Below are 17,829 nucleotides of genomic sequence, written 5' to 3' on the forward strand. Positions count from 1 at the left end.
GGCATTTTATATCCATTTATATATATAATATTTGTAACAAATATCGTTATCACTGCTACTACTAGCAATCATTTCTTAAGAGCTAGAGACAGTGCTATGCACTGTTTACAAGTACAGAAACAGCAATTCCTTTGGGCCCTGAGGAATTTACAAAGTACATAATACTGCAATGACTGTTGCTACTATTGCTATGTTTAATGCTTTAGACTTATTTAAATACTTAGAATGGGAAAGACTATGCTCTGCATTTGAATTTCTCTTTTGAAATGAATGAGGATATTGCTGCTGTTGCACCAGTCCAAGAAGCACTCACTCTGGCCAGCCCTCAAAGGTTGAGACAGTGAAGAGGGCCATCATGGCAGTCAAGACGTTGTCAAAGTCAAACTTGCTGTTCTCCCAGCTCCGGGGTTGTATCATCGGCTGGTTGACCTCACCATCCTTGTATGTAATGTAGTACCCTCTGTGGATGGAGAGCAGAGAGAGAACATGGCAGAACTACACTTACAGTACAAGGCCCTGAGAGCAGGTGACCAGTGAAGGGGGCTAACTGGGAAAGGTCAGACCCACCTGCATTCTGCTTCTGTCTGCTTGGAGCTATCAGTGCAGCTGTACAGCTTGCCCTTGAAAAAGAAGAAAGAAGAATGAAGCTTCTTTTCCTGATAGCACAAGGGTTAGGGCAGATCATGCAGCAAGGAGGCTGTGTTTTCTACTTGCTTAACCAACTACGAGCATGTTTACATGCTCTTTTGCAGGTAGATGTGAGCAAACTGGATTGAGAGTTGCTTCTGAGCAGTTCAGAGCACAGGCTTTCATCTGCTTGCACAGTACTTTTATGTGTATGTCCTGAGGTGCATGACTACTGAGCACTGCAGAACACTTGTAGTCAGAAGGGTGGTGAAGGGCAAACAAATAAGAGCATGCATAAAAAAGTGAATGAATAACCTCCTGTGATTATCTGGCATGTCCCCCTCTCTATGAGATGGGATGTAGACAGCCTGCAGGTATCAATCCTTTAGAACAGCCCCCTTCACCTCCTTGGTGCTAAGTCATGCTACAAGCTATTTATGGAAGAAGAAGGTTACTGATGTTTTCTTATGATTACAGATGAAGGGCAGGAGTTCTGAATATGCCTGGTCCAGTTCTGGGCAACTGCTGGTAGCAGGAACCCAATTAACACTGACATTGCCTCAAATGTTTTGCCTTTCACACATAAGACTCCATCTCCCCTTCCCAGGCTTCTTGGTGGTAGTTTTCTTCCCATCCTGTACTACAGTTCAGTGTATTGGATGAATGAAAGGGCCTAATGGTTTTACCTTAAACAACTGAACTCCAATGCAGGCAAACATGAACTGCAGCAAAGTGGTGACAATCACAATGTTTCCGATGGTTCGGATGGCAACAAACACACACTGCACCACATGCTGCAAATGGAAGATAGGAATAAAAGTAACTTGCAGGATTGTTCTGGCTCCTCTGGCTAAGGGAGAAGCTTAAGACTAAAAATACAATGAAAAGATTTACAATTAACAATTGCCCCTTAAGCAATGTCTCACGAAAGAGGAGAGAATATCAACTTGTTACGTTCTTCACTGTAGTCTTAGGAAGTGGCAGAAAGGGATAGAAAAATATCAGAGCTCAGCTCTCTGAAACTTTCAGCAGCACTGGCTCGGACAGTTGGGCAATCACCAGCCCACAGGAAGGAGTTTATCTAATACAGTAAGGCTATGTTAAAATAGACTTGTGAGCCCAGCAAACTACATCATTTAACCTCAGTGGTGATGGGTCGGACACCCAGCTGGAAAGCAGCCTGGCAGAAAAAGACCGTGAGGTTCTGGTGGACACCAAGTTGAACATGAGCCCTTGCTGCAAAGAAGATGAGTGGTATCCTGGGCTGCAATAGGCAGAGCACTTTAAGCAGACTGAAGGAGGTGATCCTTCCCCTCTGCTCAGCACTGGCCAGGCCACACCTGGAGTACTGTGTCCAGTTAGGCTCCTCAGTACAAGAGAGATATGGATGTACTGGAGGGAGTCCAGCAAAGGGCCATAAAGATGATTAAGGGACTGGAGCATCTCTCCCAGGAGGTAAGGCTGTGAGAACTGGGACTATGCAGCCCTGGAGAAGAGAAGGCTCAGGGGGAGTCTTGTCAATGTATATAAATACCCGAAGGGAGGGTAAAAAAAAAAAAAAGAAAGCAAAGCCAGGCTCTTTTCAGTGGTGCCCACTGATGGGACAAGAGGCAATGGGCACAAACTTCAATACAGGAAGTTCATCTGAACATTGGGAAACACTTTTTTTATTGTGAGAGTGACTGAGCATTGGAACAGGTTGCTCAGAGAGGTTGTGGGGGTCTCCCTCCTTGGAGATATTCAGAAGCTATCTGGGCATGGTCCTAGGCAGCCCACTCTTGGTGGCCCTGCTTGAGCAGGGTTCTTGGACAAGACAACCTCTGGAGGTCTGTTCCAACATTAACCATTCTGTGATTACGCTGAAACACTACCTGAACCACTGCAAAAGTCCTTGTAGCCTGAAATAACTTGAATTTATAGTTTAGAGAATACATTGGGACTCTTCTAACCTTTAGTCCTTTGGCTCTGTTGATGGCCCTCAGTGGTCTAAGGACTCGCAGAACACGCAGGATCTTCACCACATTGATGGCACTGGACCTGGAATAAAGTATTGGAAGGTTTAAGAGATACAGCAACATAGGGGGTGTGCTGCGAGGGCAGATAGATTTCACCCACTCTTTCTTGCTTGAAATCCTACATAGCCTTAGACTGCTTAGGATAGTTAGAGAATCAACTCTTTGCTACGCCACTTCAGGGGTAAGGAAACTACTCTCTGGTGTTATCTTCACAGGTCTTGCTTTCTGATCTGGGCAGGCTCAGTATACATTCTCCTGGCTTCCACCATCTCTGCTGTATTAATGAAGGGAATGGAACATAGGCAGGGTATTTTATTTTTTATTTTAAAGCAGGGCAAGCTGCCAAATACTCTGCAGATATCTATGATACAGAAATTGTGCCAAGATGTAGTCATCACAAGATATTTTCAGATAAGGCTCAAAGAAGCACTCCAGTGAAATATTCATGAGAATGAAAACTCCAGGTGACTCCAGCATTAAAGGTACCATACACCTGGAGTTTGATCCTTCAGTGTGTTTGGCCTCTGATCCCACAAATCAGTTGAGTGTGTACATAAATTTAAGGATGTGGAACTCCCAGTGAATTGACTAGGATGACTTATGTACTTAATTTTAAGTACTGAACATAATTATCTTCTACAACAGAGCTCTCTGCATCTTCCAAGACTAAAACCCTGACTGAGAATCTTTTCCATGCTGTATGACATCAGGCTCTCCTTACTGATTTTGGAAACAGGTTTTTTACTAACATATTAAGAGCCTAGTTAAGTCTGTAAGAAAGAAATAGCAGGTCAAAATGAGCAATCTGCCATTCTTAAAACCTTGTCTGAAAGCCTAATGGACCTAACAAATCCTTCTGCTTGACTAGTTACTTAGCTCTGGAATATATGTGAGCTGCTAACCTGTAACGGTGACAATTGGGAGCTCATTTCTGATCAGGTGGGATACTAATTAGAAAACTCCCTAACCAACACATAAAGTTCCACACAGTCAAGTAAATCTATAAACTTATTAAGCAAATTAACACATCAACCAACACAATGCAACGCAACAGAAGCAGGATCAACAGTCACTGCCACCAGTACTGTGCAGATTTTCACACAGATCTTCAGACTCTTGGTGGTCTTTGACTGACCAAGACCCACAACATCTTAGGAAGCAGCAAAACACTATCAGCCCATTTTCCAAAGATGTTATGAGAGCTCTGGGAGGGAACAGTAAGTTACTCAACTGTCCTGAACAGATACAGTGAATCAAGAGATCTTGCTGTTATTCTCAATGGACCATTTCTAGTTCTCATTTGCTCTTTCTCTAAGTTACACCTCCATGTCGCTAGAGTAGCATTTCCCAATTATTACCTCTGTTCTTGAGGATGAATTTTAATGGTCTTGAATCATCTGAGAAAAATACCTCCAGGCTCATGAGAAAAAAATCTTACCCAGGTAAGACAATGATCCTGAAGTATTACCTCTCAACCCAGCCCTACAATCCCCAAAACACAGTCAGCTGAAAATAGCTCACTCACTGGATCCCGAAGGAGATGAGAGAAACGCTGACCACCAGCAGGTCTAAGATGTTGAAATAGTTTCTGCAGAAGGAGCCTTTATGGAGGAAAGCCCCATATGCGGTCATCTGCAGGAAGGCACATGAAGACACAAACACACTTTGCCATTAGCAACTGTTCAGAAACCAAACACATCTGGTTGTGCTCAGTGTATATAACTGGGAAGGGGCAGAATTTCTAACATAACAGACAATTTACCCCCAGACCCTAAAGGAGAAGCTGAATCCCCATTGAAAGAAGAGAGAGTGAAAAAGACATTAAGACAACTATAAAAGACCTAACTAGGGAAATCAAACACTAGGTTCAGTGAGGAAAATATGTGCTTTGAGTGCATAAAGTACAGAACATTTAGAATCAGCAAAGCAGTAGAATGACTGTTTGCAAAAACTACTCTTTGCAATCATATGCTTTTTCCTTTTTCTTCAATGGCAGAGGACACTTGTGGGTATGATGCTTGTATTATATAAAGGCCTCTTAAGTTAAATTGAATAAAAAATATAAAATAAAAAGGGCGCTTTTGTAATGTTTTTCAATGCTTAGACCAGCTGCAGTGGACAGCTGAGTTCTCTTCCCTCTGTGAAGAAAAAACAGAATCCCTCAGGAATTTGATGTTTTGGAGCTGAACTGAAACAACAGGAGGAATTCCTGCTCTCTTCAGTTTGCTCCTTCTGGTCAGCTCAATCCTGTATTCCTTTTCCTATCCCTCTTCAGGTTTTTCTATTTTTATTCTAGAAGCAGTTGCATTTCCCCCTTGGTTTTCCTCACAAAGCCTAAGGTAAAGTTCTTTGAGACAGAGTGGTTTCTTAGTGGAGGTAATCATTACGAACATCATCCAGCAGAGGAGGGGAAAGATTTTACATGTTTTACATGGGACACTCTGCCCCATCTGGGTATGAAGGGGTATTGAATACCTGCTGGCTTTAAGGAGGGTGTCACAGCTCCAGCATTAGTTGAAGTGACCATGTAAATGGTAAACAGAAATAGGTCTCACCCACAAAGTCAGACCTAAACACCTATGAGATCAGAATTTGAATTTCAGACTGAGCTCAGTTACAGAATGTAATTAAATGAGTCTGGCATGGTTAAAGAGGTTGAGGTGATGGGGATATTGTATCACCTACCTTAGACTCAGCGAGCAATCTAAGTAGCTGCTTTGAAGAAACCCCATTCCCACAACAGCTAAAGTCCCTCCATTACCTGGGTTAGGAACACAGGCTGCTAAATTTGGTCCTCTGAATCCCATCTAAGCTAGATGTCTAAAGTAACTTGAAGCAGACATCATGAGACTGTTCCTCAGTGACGAGCTCTAGCCAGACTCCCAGAAGAGAAGTGTGAACTAGAAACTGAGTTTTCTGGCTCCTGATAATGGCTCAGGATGGCATACCTGCTAGTGGTTTCCAGCCATGCCTACCTGGGACAGCCTTATTCAGAGGAGGGGTGGAAGGGAACATGGTATATCAGGTTTTTTTTTTCACCAAACTTCCATGACACCAGGGAACTGCCTATCAATTAGACAGAACTTAGAAGGGAAGAAGTATAAACTCTGGTCTTGGCTTAGAATTTATACTTATAGACACATTCAATTGGGGAAGAGGGGAGGGGTTCTTGCCATAACAAAGGTGGTAAATATGCCTGGTTAGATTTTGTATGGCAATCTTGAAAGAAAGGAGACACCATTGAAATCAGGAGGAGAAGCTCTGCTAAGTTTAAGTTCTATGCAAACTGTGGTTCTCTCAAGCCTGCTGAGAGATTTTGTTATCCCAGAAGAGACTCTCATAGAGTACATAATCTATGCCTGCCTCCCATCTGGGGCACTGAAGAAGCTTTTAGGATGACAACTAAAAAGCCTTGGTGGTCACCTTGTTAACATTCACCAGACTCCACCACGGCAGTGTGAAGCTTGCAGGTGTCATCAGCAACATAAGATCAGAGGAAGATGTTTCTCTACAGCCTTGAACATCTTATGGCCATTTATTCTGTTGTTTTTTACCATTTAGGCTAACCTTTCTGTAGTGCAAAACATTCTGCTCAATTCAGGACAGCAGAGAAACATGCACTGAGAAACCAATGCAGCTTGTGAGGCAGGAACTGACAGGACAAGAACAGAAGAATTTCTTAAACAATTGTAGTCCTTGTGCTCCTCTCCTATTTGAACTCAGAGAATATCCAGGGGTGTTGACATGAACCCGCTGAAATTAATAGGAAGACATCAGGAAGGTTCCTCTGATGCACTCCCCTGATGAAAACAGAGCAATACACCAGTGGGTTTGATTAGGTTCTGCTTCCACTGAAGTCATTAGGAGTGTTACTATTTGCTTCAGTGGAAGCAGAATTAGTAATTCTAAATTCAAACAGGTGTCTTGAGCTATGGTTTTATTTTTAAGTGTTGCTGTTGAGATGTTTTCCTTTTTTGACAGGCCTTTTTGATCAGCCATTTGGTATGTGCATGTTCAGATTTATTGTGTAAACAGAGATGCACACCGCACAGAAGCATAATATGTACATCTCTTCGGAGAACATTATGGCTTTGGTGATTTTAAGTCACATCAAGAAGCACTTTTCTCTATAAAAATATGCAGGGGCCACCTTGCTTGCCAGCCTTCAGTATAGATACCGTTATTAGGGGTTTGAAATGCAAGATTTGAGCAATGCTAAGGTACTGCCTGCCAGCACTTAGAACTAGCTTGCTGAGGAAAAACCCAAGCTGCCAAGTGAACCTAGCATTTAGAAAGCCAGAACTTTGCTCAATTACTGTTATTTAAATTATTAGCCTACCAATTTGAGAAAATTAGTGTTAAGAACAAGGCAACCTATTTTTATTTTCTTCCAAGCTAAACCAGTATTCTGCACATTTCCCTTGGTATAGAGTAGGTTCCTGGAAATGGGAAGGCAGGTTTCGAACAGGCAATGCAGCAGTTTTCATTCGCAGCTACAGTCCTTGGTGTTTCAATGACTGGTACTCTCAGTTATCTCTTCACACCTAGAAAGTGAGCTACTGCACTGTGCTCCCTGTCTCCTACTTGACTGTGCACCCCGTAACCTTAAAGGGTTATCAACCACCCACTTACATCGGCCACTCTCTGGCCCAGCCTCAAGAGTTGTGCAGAATGAGCTGTAGTATGTGTAAGCGGAAGTGTGTATTCTCAGGGTTCCTTGCACAGGAAACAAATCCTGTTTTCAGAAGACTGGCCAGAGTAGAGAAAGACATTTATGGGGTGATGGCTGCCTTCTTGGCCTCCTCTTACTTTTCCCAACAGGATCATCCTTTCATTGTGATTCCCATAAAAAGCATTTTTTTTTTTTTTTTTAATACAGGCCCTGAATTACAAGTTTGAATCAAAATTTCACAGAAGACTTTTTAAGCAACTACCAAAGCATTAAAATCAAAAGATAAACAATCCTTTGCGTAGAGGTAATAGTGAGGTTTTTAAAAAAAAAGAAAGCTAAAGAAAGAAAGAAAGAGAAAGAAAGAGAAAGAAGAAAGAAAGAAAGAAAGAAAGAAAGAAAGAAAGAAAGAAAGAAAGAAAGAAAGAAAGAAAGAAAGAAAGAAAGAAAGAAAGAAAGAAAGAAAGAAAGAAAGAAAGAAAGAAAGAAAGAAAGAAAGAAAGAAAGAAAGAAAGAAAGAAAGAAAGAAAGAAAGAAAGAAAGAAAGAAAGAAAGAAAGAAAGAAAGAAAGAAAGAAAGAAAGAAAGAAAGAAAGAAAGAAAGAAAGAAAGAAAGAAAGAAAGAAAGAAAGAAAGAAAGAAAGAAAGAAAGAAAGAAAGAAAGAAAGAAAGAAAGAGAGAGAGAAGAAAACGAGTGTATTGCTCAGATTGGTTACCTTCAGAATAATTTCTAATGTAAAGATACTAGTGAAGACATAGTCTGCATTGCCTAGGATCTGAAAAATAAGCACAATTGGGTTAGTGGTACTGAGCATGACCCGGGAACAAATAGGCGTGTGTGTTAGCAACAGATAGTGGCAGAAAACTAGTAAGCTTGTGAACAAGTAATGGTAGAGAAGATGGGCACTTTACCTTCAGAGCAATTTCAATGGTGAAAATGACAGTAAAAACTATATCAAAATAAAAGAGAATCTGTAAAAACAAAAGGGAATAGGATTGGGGAGGGTAGATCAGTGACTAATCACTTGAATGGGAAATCACAGTTCAAAATCAAATACATATGCCTTTTAACAAGGGAACAAGGACTATATAGGAAATGGGTTTGTAATGAAGTCCTGTTGAATGCAGTGAAGGTCCTGGCACAGAGGACAAGCAGCATATTTCATGAAATCTTTTCTGAGTTACAATCCCATGAGGACTCTAGAGGCAAAATAAGTTTTTGGTTGTTGTCGTAGGATTTTTTTTTTAAATCTGATAGAGAACAGACGATTCAAGGATTTTCCCAAATACACATCCAAACTGAGAATTCAAGGAGCCTGGTCTCTCAGTAGAAAACATGACATCCCTTCTTATTAACTTCCATTCAGGCTTGTTCTGTGCTTCTTGCAAAGGAAGAAAAGAAAACCTCAGATTCATGCTCTTGCTATTTTTTTTTTTTTTGTCTACCCTGATTTGCTTTGGATTAGGCTGAAAAACAAAGACTCTGCCAATTGAACAGAATCCCAGCTCTTGTATTGCAACCATTTCATCATGTGCTAAAGGTGCCTAACACAGATCTTGCATCTTTCCATTGGCATCCTGGATAACAGGCAAGCTGAAAGGCACTCATCGTTCCCATGAACTTGGATCTGGTGAAGGGGATACTGGTGGCATGCATAGCAGACCACAAAAAGTGGTCCTGGAGCGTCACAAAAGGCAACAGCAAGTCTGGAAGTGTAAAGTGATTTTCCAGGTAACAGCATCAAGGACAGAAATGTCTTTTGCTGCCAATAAATTGACATCCTACAAAAGCAAATGGGAACTTCTTCATTGACTAATGGGACCAGAACTGAACTCTTTTTGTTTACAATGTATTCCAATATCTCCAGCCATTTTAGTGTTCTCTACGCTACAAATGGTGAAGATCAAAAGTATTGTGCCCTAGGACTGCTGTTATTTTACTGTTGTTTGACCATGAGCAGGCCAATATATGGAAGTTATAGAAAACTGATCATTTGTAAAATTTAAATCTTTACTGCTAAGATACTAATAAGCATACAGCAGTAAAGTGCCACAGCTGTTTGTTGTATCTCAATGCCTGTACCATAACTCAGATTTAGAGCTGGCTAAATTCTCACAGCTTGGAATGCCACAGGCAGTGGGCTAGCTACTGCAAATTACAGGGTTATTTTAGATGGCACTATTTAAGCATGATCTGAATCTGCACTAATTTGCAGACACTGAATGTCAAATGGGGGGGAAGTATCACTTACTGCTACTGTGTAACTTAAAATTTTTCAGGTCACTGCTTGGTTTTTGACCCCAAGTTGTTCTCCCTTCTTCAAGGATGTCTTGTGGTCTATTAATTTTTGCAACTTACAAAATTAAAAAAAGGGCCATTTCAAGGATGGACAGATCTCAATTGCACCCTATATTAATTTACACATATTATGACTGGAAATGCCCCCTTGCATTGCTGCCTTATAGGTCCTGACATTTGGTTATTATATGAACAGAATAATTTTATAATCAATGGGCCAAATTCATGGGTACTCTTAGGCTGCTTTGCATGACTTCACCAACATAAAGCAGTCATAAACTTGATTAAAGTGGATAATTAAGCTGTACCTGCAGCTGCTTTACATCACTAGAGCACTGCAAAGCAGCTACAGTATACTGGTGAAGCTGGCCCCAAAGCTGCAGCTAGTAAAGATGTCCTTTATAGATGAGATCATGCCTAATGAAAATGATCACCGCTCCACCTGTGCACGCAGCACCACTTATCAGCAAGCATATTTATTATTATCTAAATACGAATTTACTTTAGAATATATTATAATGAACAAGCACCTTGTCAAGGTGCAAACAGGAGAATATTATGGGCACACAAAGTCTTAGGACTTGTTTGGGCTTTAAAGGCTGTTTGATCAGACTGGGGAGGCACTTTCAAACACCTGCTGTCTGAGCCCTGTGTGACACAAGAAAGACGCAGCCACTAGCCCACCTAGGACAGAAGCAGTGTCCAAGCCTCTTCACTAGCCCTTCCTGGGCTCTCTGTTCCTGTCTTCCTACCCTAGGACACTTTTTGTCAACAGCAGCACTAGTCTGCATGAGTTCTTGGGCACAGGCTAATGCCTGGTTATGTTGTCCCAGTGCGAAGTTAGAAGCAGTTAGTTTGCTTTCAGCTTGCTTTCTTTCTCTCCCAGGCCTCTGTGTGGGCACAGGGCAAGACATATTCTTACTGTTCTACTGTCAAAGTGTAAAGGCAGACCACATTTGCAACCCAGACATCTTGTCAGTGTCCCCTTGTATGATACATTTTAAACATCTGTACCTGCAAAAATTAAACACAAATTTTCATGCAACATCAGTGGCTTCAAATACACAAGACAACACTTTGCCCCAAACCTTCAGCTTTTTTTATCCAGGACAACCAGCTTTGACTACTTTTTTTCTCATTTAAATCTCTCTGCTGCAACTTCTGTGGCATGTCAGAAGCTCATATGCCAGTTGACATCATGCTGCAGCGCTAATACACATTGACATACATTTATCCCTACGCTGTGGGCACACTTAACTGTGCACAAATGGGTCATGGGTGGCACAAATTTGACTGTATTATTTAGCACCCTCCATCAGGACAAAAAGCAAAGCAGGTCTGAGATGAGCTGAGGAAGAAACCTCCATTAACACTTTTTCTGCATGCACATGTGTGTTTAAATGCATGTTGAGGCCAGGATATTTCAGGCAGGTAGAACACAAACTGTTACATTAAGGTTTTTTTATTAAACAACACAGAAAATTGTCCCACTCTTTAAGCCTAGCAAGTTCTTCCAGCATAAAGACACCAAAATGCCACTGCAGACAAGCAGAGATCTCATATATGACTGCTGACTGATTTGGCTGTCTGATTTCTCCAGTGACCCCACATTAATGGAAACAACCACTGGCAAAGTTAAGGGAGCACTGAATGTTCCTAAAGGCTAATAATGGTCAGGAAAGAAGGTGAGAATGTATCTCCTTGCTGAATGCCTTCCTCTCCTTCCCCCAGACTGGTGAGAAGCACAGCATATTTTCTGAGGATTATCTCAAATTTAATGATAGCTTTGCAGCTTGTGTTCAAATAGTCTGATTCTAACCTCGATAGCACCATTTTCCTCTACAGTGACTGCATCAAACTCAAGAGTGTTACTCCTGATTTTCACCAGTGTGAACAGAATCAAAATCAGGCCCTGGACATTTTAGTTCAACAGAAAGCATGTTCCAAAGGGAACCTGCAAATCCCCCAAATTATAATTATCTGTATCCCAATTAATGTTTCTACAGCCCATTTCTAATGCCTTAATTCCAGGGAACAATTTTGCTTCAGCCTCCTGCCCTTCCTTCCCCTACACACACTTCTGAAATGAACTTAGAGGCCAGATTATGCACTGACTCATGTTCCCTTACACACAGCCTAAAAAGGGATAGGGAGTCACTCCTAAAGCCTCCGATGCATCTTTTTCTGCCTTTCTCTGCTTCAACTCATGATCTGCTTATACCACACTTCTAATACACAGTGAGGGAAGGAGGATGGGAAGCATACTTGGTTCCTAAAGGAGAGGTGTCGGACGGGGTCCTCAGCTGCCAGGGAGATGCTGCTGAGCAAGATGAAAAATAGGATCAGGTTGGTGAAAATGTTATCGTTAACGATTCGATGGCAGTGGACACGAAACCTGCAAGAGAGAGGAGAGGCATAACTTTATCGCTCAGAGAATAGCAAAACATAGGAAACATTCCCCCTTTCCTCTTTTGCCAGCAGGACTGGCCCTGCGGGATCGTTCTCCAGAGCACCTTCCCTCTGCCCCAGCAGCAGGGAGAATGATGGGCCCAGGCAGCTGTGATGGGTACCAGGCAGCTTTGGCGTTCCATGTCATGCAGTGATGCACACAGAGTGATCGGCTGCCTGCGGGACTCATGCGAAGAACAGTTGCTCCATCCTGACAGAGCTTTTTGTGATTTAGATGTGGTCTGAAACCTTCCAACCCAAAATTATATCCTCTGCTTTCATTCACAGAACCGTTCCCTATTCATTTAGTGGGGAAAGCAGCAGAAATGGGCTTCCAGGTGATCTTTCTGAGCTGGGTCTGGAGTGTCACTGGGCAGGAGCTGTGCGACACCTACTTTGGTAACAGGGCATAGACCTGGCCAAATGTATACAGGGCAGGCTGCGAAGGGCTTCTGGGAGGACATCATGCCATGCAGGGTGTCTGCTGAACATCAGCCAAATATAGAGTGCTCGGTGCTCTTGGTAGGAAACTGGCAGGTAAAGAAGTAGCAGTGTCCCATCAAAGAGCAGCATGCTTACTGGAGACGATTGCAGCACTTTCCATATGTTGGTATCAGGGCGGGAGGAGTTAAACCTCATAACACTCCTATACATAATTCTAGAGCCACTTCATTAATCTATTTAGCTCTACTTTTGGCTGTAAAGTCTCCAAGTCCCTATTAAAGCAATTTTACAGATGATTGCAGAGGTTAATTTACTTCTCTTCAAAAAACAACAGTGGGTGGGCGGCAAAGCTGACATTAGAGTCCATGAGTCCCAATCATCATCAGTCCCTCCCCGCTGCACATACCCAAGGAGGAGTGGCACAAACTCTGCTGTGGAAAGACTGGCTGTGAATTCAGCTGTTCTTTTACAGCCCTGCCTTACTTTGGCACTGTGACTGGAGGCCAAATGCCCAAGGGAGATATTGGGATACACAGTACTGCACAGACTATGGGGCAGTGAGCTCATTTCTGCACCCTTGGGAAGGTATATTCCTCTGTGTCAATTCTCAGCTCTCCACCCACAGTACTGGTCTCGCACATCTGTGTTGGATAGACAGTTGGGGCAATGTGAATCCACATTGAAGAAGCCCAAGGGAAGCAAGAAAAGAATTATACTTCTCAGTCTCCCTTTAGACCTATGGACTCTCCTCCTCCTCCCTTTTCTTCTGTGCTCATTCTTGACATGTAGGAATGAGCAGAGACACATGAACTCCCTACTGAGAGCGGATTTTGAGCAGCCATTAGGACAGGAAGCTCCTACCTCATGCTTGACTGCATGATGGCTTGCTTGCAATTTGGACCTGAATATATTGAGGAATTCCAATTACTGACTTGCCTCCGAATCCCTTATTTCTGAAGGTTTCATGATTTGTGTCTTCAACCAGCCTTGGAGGTGCCATGAACTCCCACTGAATATTGTCAGGGGGTTCCCTAAAGTTATGCTTTCATGAGGATTTCATGCCAGGGCCTTTAAAAGAGAGACTGGTCAAAGAAGGTCTCTGGTATGAACTGCTGGAAGGGAGCTCTGCATCACATAATCTTTGGGGCCCAGCATGAAAGTGATACCTGCTCTCTGTGTCCCTGTTCCAGCTAAGCAGTTTCTTAAATACCTGTTGTTAGGACTGAAGATGAAAAAAGCACTCGCATCAGGCATGGGCACAGCCTTTTCCTTGAGGTGCAGCTCAGACATCGGGCGAGGCCGAGGGCCGACAGGCATCTCTGGTTCTTCCTCATCTTCCTCTGCTGCAAGAAGCGTTTTTGTCTTTTAATACAAAATACAATCCCTTTCTGGAGTGCTGGGGCATTTGTCTCTCTCATAACTAGAGCTAAAAACTAAGAATCGTTGAAATAGGATGATGAAAGCTTGAGGTTCCTTGCCCACTTCCTTTCTCCAAGGCAGCATCCGCTGTCCAGTGCTCACCCTGGCATACATTGATCTAGACTCTCTGTGAAGCCATTAAGGCTGGTAAACCCACAATATCCTTACTACAGTCTCCTCAGATGCTTCACTGTCCCTCCTGAAAAAAACAAAAAACTTCATCTAATGACTGACTTGAATCATTCACAATGGTCTAAATCCATTATGTATTTTCTTATTTTCCATGGACACAGGAAATAGGGAATTCCCCTCCTTTTGCAGAAGGCTTTTACATAGTTGAGGACCATTACTATGCCTCTGCAAGGATTTCTGGTTCCCAGAGCAAAACAACAGCAGTCTTTCCTGAAGTGCTGTGTTCCTTTGGTGTCTGATCACTCTTGCTACTTTCCTCCAGATTAACTGAAGGATTCACCTCCAGTTGAGGTTTTACTAGTGCAGAGGAGAGCTGGATTATTTATTACAATACTATCTTCCTGTTTAAATATCCTTCATGGGCACTTCTTTTCATTATACTTTGGCATTAATTTGCCATCAGTTTCGGATTTGCACAAAGCGCAGATTATTTACCACAGAATGGTTACATAGCCTGGCACTCCCCCTTCTGCATTTGTGCTGCTGACTGTTCTCAAGAGTAGCATTTTGACTTCATCCTTATTGAACTGCATCTTATTTTATTCAGACCATTCCACCAGTTTATCAAGAACTGCTTCTCTCCTCTTTGTAAGGCTCTCCATGGAGCCACTGCCACATTTGGGATTGCGTCTGGATGAGCACATGTATGCGTACACGTATGTGCCCCAGAGCAAACATGAAGCACGGGCACTTTGACTTACATGAATCAGAAATTCTTCAAGTTGTCCCCTTTCATAATTCAGTGTGTGGGAAGACCGAAAAGGTGGAAGCAAGGCTGAGACTCTCGAATCTGATGCCTATGGAGCAGACCTCCAGGCACTGTGCAGATCAGAGAGCACCCTCAACCAGAGGTGGGGGCTAAGTAGTATGTGAAAGAGAATCTTCCAGCTTTGAGGATTCCCTCTACCTGAATTCAGATGCTGTTTTGTAAATGACAAATAGGATTTTGCTATTTTAAAGATTCCAATCCTCTCAATCAGCAAGACAGGAAAAAATAGTGTAAGAAAGAAGCCTGACAGGTTAGATGCATCTGATTCAGAAGAAACTATAGTTAAAAGGTTAATCTTGAGTCCACAGAGTGAGCTGTTATTACATGTAAATAGGATTCCTTCTTTACACTTTCAGTAGCAACAGTTCAGCTCAGATTTGCTTGATAGATTTTTGCATAAATGTTTGAACTGGTACTTAAGAGTTTGTACTTTTAAAGGCAGTCTATTTTTTAACAGCTCAATTTTATGTTGTAATATAATTCATAATACTCTTTCTACAGGCTTTAATAGTTAAAGAAACATTCTTTCAGAAGTACTTTTGTACTTGTAAAATTGGTGCTCATACTTATATTTATATAATATTAAAATACTTTGCACTTGTACCTTTTATCTACAGGTTTCAGAGCGGGCTGACAATGAGCAAGGTAAGCAAGTTCTTTTTCTTCTTCAACAGTCTAGACTACCAATGCCCACGATAATGTTGGTTATTTGAGACTCCTACTTAAAAAGACTAGTACTCCAAGTCACTGTTCTGTGCCTTCAATATTAGATCTCCTTTTTCTTTTACTTGAGGAATGCTTAAAAAACCACTCTTAAAAGGCTATGGTACAACGCCTAAGGAAAAGGGACTTTTAGCAGAAGGATCAGTCCCATAAGACCATAAAGAACATTGTTCCTCTCTTCTTTTTCTTGTTTCTGCCATAGAGCAAGAAGTATACTAATGATTCTGGCAACCACACACCTTCAGACTGGAAAACGCATTCAGTTCCTCAGTCATAAATAAAGAACAATGTTTCAAATATTTTTCATTTAAAGTAGGGTCTAGGGCACAGAAGAAAGGAAAAACTGAGGCCCAAATACACAAAGAAAAACATGATTACAGCCTCAGCTCAGGTCACCACCCACTTGTTGTTTGACTGTTTTCTATACCTAAGATATATTTCTGTTCAAAAACTGACCCTTCTAGTCAAGCTTGCCATGAAATCATAAAGAAACATGACTCAGAGCTGCCAAGTTCAGATCTAGGTTTGAACTCTCCTAAAGTTCAAGGAAATTCAAATCTGGGACTGTCATCTTGAATTATGCTTCATTGGAATGGTGATATCATTTGATTGTGAAGCCATAAGCACACACAGGCTACAGTGCAGCATCAGTGAGAAATTCAATGATGAGGGTTTTTTCTTTTACTGTACAAAGACCAGAACTCTTGTGTAAGGACACTGCTTTGCATCAAGCTCCCATGCATCACCCCAAGCTATTACCTTCCATCTGACATTCTGAATTCTTTCTCTGTTTCTGTACTAATCTACAAGACTAACTCCATGTCTTCCTATAATAAACATATCATCATAATAATCCTTCTAGTGTACGCAAATCTCTGGAAGAACTAGTTTTCTCCTTCCAAAGATGTGATGAGCTGCAAGTACACAGAGTATCCTGGGGACTAAGAGCAACAGTGTGTAGCAAATAGAGTCAGAAGAGGTTATTGAAAAAACTGGCTGAGGCAGCAGAAACAAACGGGAGATTGAGTGAGGTAGGTTGAAAGAATAAAGGGAAAACAAACGAGGTGACCATTTCAAATTGTTTCTGAACACTGTATTAGCGTGAAGGGTGTTTTCAGAGGATGGAATGGTACACAGCCATGGAATGGTCACAGGCATTAACAGCTTAAATTATAAACAGAAAACAGTAGAACCAGTTGACTGCATCTAAGAAGCAATATGATGCTTTACTCAAAGCACAGCTGAAATGGATACACATGCAAGTGGACAAGAAAAGGTGAATTCCCAGACAGGCCATATATGGCTGGACAGCATCCAGCATCTCCTGTACCACAGCTGGACCAATCAGCAATTAGCAGAAGGGTTCTGGACTGGTCACAAAGGAACTGGACAGAGCTACATGTCAAGATTGTGTGATAATTCTGGGGAAAGCCTTGGAGCGTGGTTCCCCAGAACTGACTACACAAGGCAGATGTGACATGCCACACCAGCTCTGAGAGGGCCTTGGTGTTTCTGAACTTTTTACAGCAGAATGGAATAGATGACTATGGTAAATCTAATCTAACAAGGGATTTACAAAACTACTGCAGCTAAGCCTTATGGTTGACTTCCATGAACTCTGAAAAAGAATGGTCAGGTAATTTTGTGAGCTTGTTGTTAGAGATCAACCTCACTCCTCACAGAGAAATTGTAAATAGTTGAGGGAATAGGCCTGTTTAGAAATGGCATCAATCAACAGCAGTTAACCAAGATGCTGTCCCTTTCCCTTTCTAATAGGAGACAGGAGAAAACCTGACTATCCATTCAAATCTTAGGTTCTGTTCAAAAATACAAGAAGCCAGGAATTGGCACCCAAAGGCAAGAGTTAAAAGTGTTTTTACTTAATTTTCTGCACTCTAATCCTATGCACGGCTGCAGATAAAATGTCTATGACGCAGACTGTAGATGTAGCTTTTGACATATAATTCAAATGCCAGACTATTTCTAAGCTATCCACAGAAGGCAACTAAAACACAATTCTCAGTAGGCTTAAATTTGATGCACAGGTGACGGTACCTTCACTTGAAAAAAATGTAATGGTCTGCAAATCCAAGCCAGGTGAGAAACAGAAACAAAACTATCAAGCTGTTTTAATTTATGCTTCCGACTAAAGTCTTCCACAAACCCCTTAGCAACTGGGCATGTGTGTCCCGTAAGTGCCTGTGCCTATAGAGGTGCCGGGAGGA

General features: G+C 41.9%; 1 protein-coding gene across 8 annotated transcripts in view; it reads right to left on the bottom strand.

The window, feature by feature from the left end:
* Nucleotides 1–17,829, bottom strand: part of CACNA1C (calcium voltage-gated channel subunit alpha1 C) — a 440,223-nt gene that overhangs the window by 80,017 nt on the left and 342,377 nt on the right. For all 8 annotated transcript variants that reach the window (XM_030480605.1, XM_030480603.1, XM_030480597.1 and 5 more), the window contains 8 exons: nt 13,712–13,844; nt 11,875–12,004; nt 8,027–8,086; nt 4,168–4,274; nt 2,577–2,664; nt 1,314–1,421; nt 568–620; nt 314–460 (listed from right to left, as the gene is read on the bottom strand). In XM_030480605.1, the coding sequence (XP_030336465.1) occupies nt 314–460; nt 568–620; nt 1,314–1,421; nt 2,577–2,664; nt 4,168–4,274; nt 8,027–8,086; nt 11,875–12,004; nt 13,712–13,844 (826 nt within the window). The remainder of the gene's footprint in view (nt 1–313; nt 461–567; nt 621–1,313; nt 1,422–2,576; nt 2,665–4,167; nt 4,275–8,026; nt 8,087–11,874; nt 12,005–13,711; nt 13,845–17,829) is intronic.

Source organism: Strigops habroptila, chromosome 3 (genome assembly GCF_004027225.2).
Source record: "Strigops habroptila isolate Jane chromosome 3, bStrHab1.2.pri, whole genome shotgun sequence".
Taxonomy (NCBI): domain Eukaryota; kingdom Metazoa; phylum Chordata; class Aves; order Psittaciformes; family Psittacidae; genus Strigops; species Strigops habroptila.